Source organism: Otolemur garnettii, unplaced genomic scaffold, assembly GCF_000181295.1.
Source record: "Otolemur garnettii isolate 467f Iridium unplaced genomic scaffold, OtoGar3 scaffold00004, whole genome shotgun sequence".
NCBI lineage: Eukaryota > Metazoa > Chordata > Mammalia > Primates > Galagidae > Otolemur > Otolemur garnettii.
In genome coordinates this window covers 31,379,243-31,385,039 of record NW_003852399.1, presented here as the reverse complement: position 1 = coordinate 31,385,039, position 5,797 = coordinate 31,379,243, and the positions used below count along the sequence as shown (strand labels likewise).

Sequence of the window (5,797 nt, the reverse complement as noted above, 5' to 3'; positions counted from 1 at the left end):
TTTTTTTCAGTTGTTGGCTGGGGCCAGGTTTGAACCCGCCACCTCTGGTATATGGGGCTGGCACCCTACTTCTTGAGCCACAGGCACCGCCCATAAATGAAAGGTTGTTTTTTTGAGACAGAGCCTCAAGCTGTCGCCCTGGGTAGAGTGCTGTGACATCACAGCTCACAGTAACCTCCAACTCCCGGGCTCAAGTGAGTCTCCTGCCTCTGCCTCCCAAGTAGCTAGGATTACACGTGCTTGCCACAACGGCCGGCTATTTTTTGGTTGCAGCCCTCGTTTGGCGGGACTGGGCTGGATTCAAACCCGCCAGCTCAGGTGTATGTGGCTGGCGCCTTAGCCGTTTAAGCCATAGGTGCCGAGCCAAATGAAGAGTTTTAAAGACAGATCTAGAAGACGGATTTGTGGGCTGGGCGCGGTGGCTCATGCCTGTAATCCTAGCATTCTGGGAGGCTGTGGCAGGTGGACTGCCTGAGCTTACAGGTTGAAGACCAGCCTGAGCCAGAGCAAAACCTTGTCTCTAAAAATAGCTAGGTGTTGTGGTGGGCCCCTCCCACTACTTGGGAGGCTGAGGCAAGAGAATTGCTTGAGCCCAAGCGTTCGAGGTTGCTGTGAGCTATTATGTCATGGCACTTTACCCAGGGTGACAAAGTGAGACTCTATCTCCCTCCACAAAAACAAAAACAAAATAAAATAGAATAGAAGACCAATTTGTTTGTCATGTGTAGAAAAAACTTGAGACAGTGTATTAGAAGCAAAGCCTGTGCTCTGACACTGTTTGTTTATATGTTTTTTATGTCACTTTTTGGGCCTTAATTTTTTTTTTTGAGACAGAGTCTCACAGTCACCCTGGGTAGAATACAGTAGTGTTACAGCTCACAGCAGCCTCAAACTCTTGGCTCTGGGCTCAAGCTGTCCCTCTTGCCTCAGCCTCCTGAGTAGCTGAGACTACTCAGGTGCCCACCCCAATGCCCAGCTAGGTTTTCCATTTTTAGTAGAGATGGAGTCTCACTTTTGCTCTGGCTTGTCTCAAACTCCTGAGCTCTAGCAGTCTACCCACCTCAGCTTCACAGAGTGCTAGGATTATAGACATGAGCCATCACACTCAGACTTTGGCCTTAGTATTCTTTTTTTTTTTTTTTGAGACAGAGCCTCAACCTGTCCCCCTGGGTAGAGTGCCATGGCTTAACTGCTCACAGCAACCTCCACCTCCTGGGCTCAAGCGAGTCTCCTTCCTCAGCCTCCCAAGTAGCTGGGACCACAGGCGCCCACCACAACGCCTGGCTATTTTTTTGGTTGCAGCCATTGTTGTTGTTTGGCAGGCCCAGGTTGGATTCGAACCCGCCACCTTAGGTGTATGTGGCTGGCGCCTTAGCTGCTTGAGCCACAGGCACAGAGCCGGCCTTAGTATTCTAATGGTCAAGTTGAACTGAGTCTTCATTGAGTTCTGCATTCAATGATTCTTGGCATCAATCTAAGAAAGCTCTTGGAAAAATATCCAAATTTTATCATTAGAAAAAGACAACTGAGGCGGGGCACAGTGGCTCATGCTTATAATGAGAACACTTTAGGAGGCTAAAGCGGGAGCATCACTTGAGCTCAGGAATTTGAGATAAGCCTGTGTGTGAGTGAAACCCATCTCTACTAAAAATGGAAAAATTAGCTGGGCATCATGACAGTCACCTATAGCCTCAGCTGTTCAGGAAGCAGAGGCAGGAGGATCACTTGAACCCAAGAGTTTGAGGTTGCTGTGAGCTATGACACCAGGGCAACAGAATGAGACTCTGTCTCAAAAGAAAAATAAATACCAAATACTGTCTTTCTTTAGCCGCCTCCTGCTTGAGAGCAGGCATGTCACATAGGTTTGACAGGCAGACAACTTATTTTAAACTGAATCAGAAGCAAGTCAAAGAGTCGTGGGCAGTGGAGAATCCATTGTGGTGATGAGTAGCAGCAACAGTGACAGTGATATTTAGTTTCCAGGGGCAACACTTACAGGAGTGTCACTGCCACTCAGTGTCTGGTGCTGGTGGCTGTAGGCAATGTAAGCTGTGGAATCTAATGTCGAGAATAGGTGCAGTGGTGTCCTCGCTAGACCAGTTTTGGCTCTCATCCTAACTGTGTGCCTCTCTTGTCCCTTTTGTTTTCCTAGCCTGATTCTTTGGTCTTTCCAGTAAATTCTCTAGGCCACCTGAAACCTCACCAGTAATCACTTTTGTGCTTAAATCAGTCAGAGTTGGTTTATGTTGCTTGCAAATAAGAACATTGATTATAGCACTAGTCATTGCAATATTTTTTCCTGTGTCATTTTTTCCCTGTGTTTTCCTGAAGTATAGATAATTTTGAGTTGTCAACTCTTAAGTACATGAAAAATTATTGAGCAAATTGGTATTCTTTGCTATTTTAGGTGTGTTATGATTTGGGTGCAGCATACTTCCAGCAAGGCTCCACAAATTCAGCTGTTTATGAAAATGCCAGAGAAAAATTTTTTAGAACCAAAGAACTAATTGCAGAGGTAAATGCAATCATAATGGGCAAATAATATTTAGGTTCCTAAAATGTCAGTTTCTTTTTTTGTCTTTGATTTTTCTGATGATAAACAACGTGTTCATTGTAGTTAATTTGAGAAGTTCAAAAAATCTTAAAAACTGGTTTTAAAAAATCTATATTTGGAACTAACTCATTTTATCATATTAAGCATTTAGAAGAACTTTTTTCTTATGTTTTTATACAGTTAAGTTCCATATTATAACTGTTTTGTATCTTGCTTAAATCTTTGATTAGACATTCTATTTTATTTTATTTTTATTTATTTATTTTCTTTTTCTTTTTTTTTTTTTTGGTTGGGGCTGAGTTTGAACCTGCCACCTCTGGTATATGGGGCCTGTGCCCTACTCCTTTGAGGCCCAGGTGCCGCCCTATTTATTTATTTTTTTGAGACAGTTTTATTTTGTCATCCTTTGTAGAGTGCCGTGGTGTCATAGCACATAGCAACCTCAAACTCTTGGGCTCAAGTGATTCTCTTGCCTCAGCCTCCCAAATAGCTGGGACTACAAGTGCCCACCATAATTCCTGGCTATTTTTAGAGGCAGGCATTTCACTCTTGCTCAGGCTGGTCTGGAACCTGTGAGCTTAGGCAGTCTACCTGCTGCGGCCTCCCAGAGTGCTAGGATTACAGATGTGAGCCACTGCGCCCAGCCTTGATTAGGCATTTTAAATGTATCATATTGTTATATGGATGTACTCTGATTTACTTCACTTTCCATGTTAGTTTGTTTATTATTTATTATAAAACTACAATATTTATATCTTCAAGCCTAAGTTTCGGTTTCAATTTTAAATGCTTTTAAGTTAAATTTCTGCAGGCCCAGCACCTGTAGCTCAATGAGTAGGGCGCTGGCCACATACATTGAGGCTGGCAGGTTTGAGCCTGGCCCACGCCTGCTAAAAGAACAATGACAAATGCAACCAAAAAAATAGCCAGGCGTTGTGGCGGGTTACTGTAGTGCCAGCTACTTGGGAGGCTGAGGCAAGAGAATTGCTTAAGCCCAAGAGTTTGAGGTTGCTGTGAGCTGTGACACAATAGCACTCTACTGAGGGTGACATAGTGAGACTCTAAAAAAAAGAAAAAGAAGTTAAAGTCCTACAAAAATTACCACATCAATGACTGTTGCTTTGGTAAAGGCTGTAACTTATAAAACCAAATTGCTTTCCAGGTACATTTTTTTCGGGGTATTCCAATAAGCAATTTTTTTAAAAATAATTTTTTTTTAATTTGATGGGTAAAATATAGTGGGTTTTATAAATTTTTCTTCCTTAGTTACTAATAAGGGTAAACTTTCACTGTGTTTATCCTCTTTTTGTTTTTTGAGATAGTGTCATTATGTCACCCTCGGTAGAGTTCCATGGCATCACAGCTCACAGCAACCTCCAACTCTTGGGCTTAAGTGATTCTCTTGCCTCAGCCTCCCAAGTAGCTGGGACTACAGGCGCCCGCCTCAATTCCTGGCTGTTTTTTGTTGCAGTTGTCACTGATGGTTAGCTGGTGCGGAGTAAGTTCGAGCCTGCCAGCCTTGGTGCATATGGCTGGCACTGTCACCACTGTGCTATAGGTGCCGAGCCATGTGTTTATCATTTATATTTTTCTTTTTCTTTTTTATTTTTTTTTTGCATTTTTTGGCCAGGGCTGGGTTTGAACTTGACATCTCTGGCATATGGGGCTGGCGTCCTTCTCCTTTGAGCCACAGGTGCCACCCTGCATTTTTCTTTTTATGATTCAGATGACTGAATTTTTATTTTATTTTATTGTTTTCTGAGACAGTGTCTTAGTATGTCGCCCTTGGTAGAGTGCTGTGGCATCATAGCTCTCAGCAACCTCAAACTCTTGGGCTTAAGTGATTCTCTTGCCTTAGCCTCCCAAGTAGCTGGGACTACAGGCACTGGCTGCAACACTGTCTGTTTTGTCATTGTTGTTTAGCAGGCCCGGCCTGGGTTTGAACCTGCCAGCCTATGTGTATGTGGCCAGCACCCTAACTACTGAGCTAGGCGCTGAGCCTGGATGACTGAATTTCAAAGTATAATGTTTTTGTATGCCTGGTTCTCAGAAAAATGGCATCTCAGTGCGGCGCCTGTGGCTCAGTGAGTAGAGCGCTGGCCCCATATACTGAGGGTGGTGGGTTCAAACCCAGCCCTAGCCGAACTGCAACAAAAAGATAGCCGGGCGTTCTGGTGGCACCTGTAGTCCCACTTACTCAGGAGGCTAAGGCAAGAGAATCGCCTAAGCCCAGGGGTTGGAGGTTGCTGTGAGCTTTGTGACGCCATGGCACTCTACTGATGCTGATAAAGTGAGACTCTGTCTCTACAAAAAAAAAAGAGAAGAAAAATGGCATCTCAATCTCACCTTCCCTCAGTAGGGAAATTGATTAAATACCTTCAAGATTTAATTTAGATCTATTCTAAACCCATTACGAGTCTTCATTTTACTTTGCCCAGTCATCAGATTTCTAATTTTATGACATTTAAGATACATAATTTAAAACATTCGTTATTTTTTTCAAATGTGTCTTTTTAAAGAGTCTTTTGTTTTGGTAGAAATATTTCTGTTCTTTCTAATCGAGTGACTATTATGAGTTTTCTTTGCTCTCTCCTTTAAATCACTATCTGATATATGTGTTTTAAAGTGTTTAAGCTTATTTTTAACCATGTCACTCCTTGTTAATCATACCTAGAGTGATAATTATGTCCGCCTTTTCTGTGTTAGCCAGAAAACTCTAAACCCAGGGGTCAGGAAATCTTTTTTGTTCTAAACCTTTAACCTTTTGTTTTTTATGGGTCCTCTAATTTTGAATTTTTCATTAGCATTTTCATGTACTGTTAAAATGCACTAAGGGGGTGCTAGACTATTGTTTATATTATTACATTAATGGGTAATGGCATATACCTCTTACTTTACAGATAGGTTCATTGTCTCTTCATTGTACCATAGATGAGAAGCGGTTAGCTGGCTATTGTCAAGCCTGTGATGTTCTTGTACCTTCTTCTGATAGTACATCTCAACAATTGACTCCATATAGTCAGGTCCATATTTTTTTGAGATCTGGCAACTATCAGGTAAGATGTATGATGGGGACGCAGTGATGTAGTTGAATAGTTTTGGAAGCTAGGTGAAACTGAGTTTGGATCCTGGTACCACCAATTTACCAGTTTTGTGACTTAGGGCAAGTCATTTAAACTGTCAGACTGACATATAAAATAGTGGTAATAATAATTATTCCCTTTCATAAGATTCCTATGAGAA

At 42.2% G+C, this 5,797-nt stretch overlaps 1 protein-coding gene across 1 annotated transcript in view; it reads left to right on the top strand.

Moving 5' to 3' along the window:
• Nucleotides 1–5,797, top strand: part of INTS8 (integrator complex subunit 8) — a 57,063-nt gene that overhangs the window by 11,020 nt on the left and 40,246 nt on the right. The window contains exons 7-8 of the mRNA XM_003782471.2: nucleotides 2,408–2,515; nucleotides 5,455–5,610. Of these exons, the coding sequence (XP_003782519.1) occupies nucleotides 2,408–2,515; nucleotides 5,455–5,610 (264 nt within the window). The remainder of the gene's footprint in view (nucleotides 1–2,407; nucleotides 2,516–5,454; nucleotides 5,611–5,797) is intronic.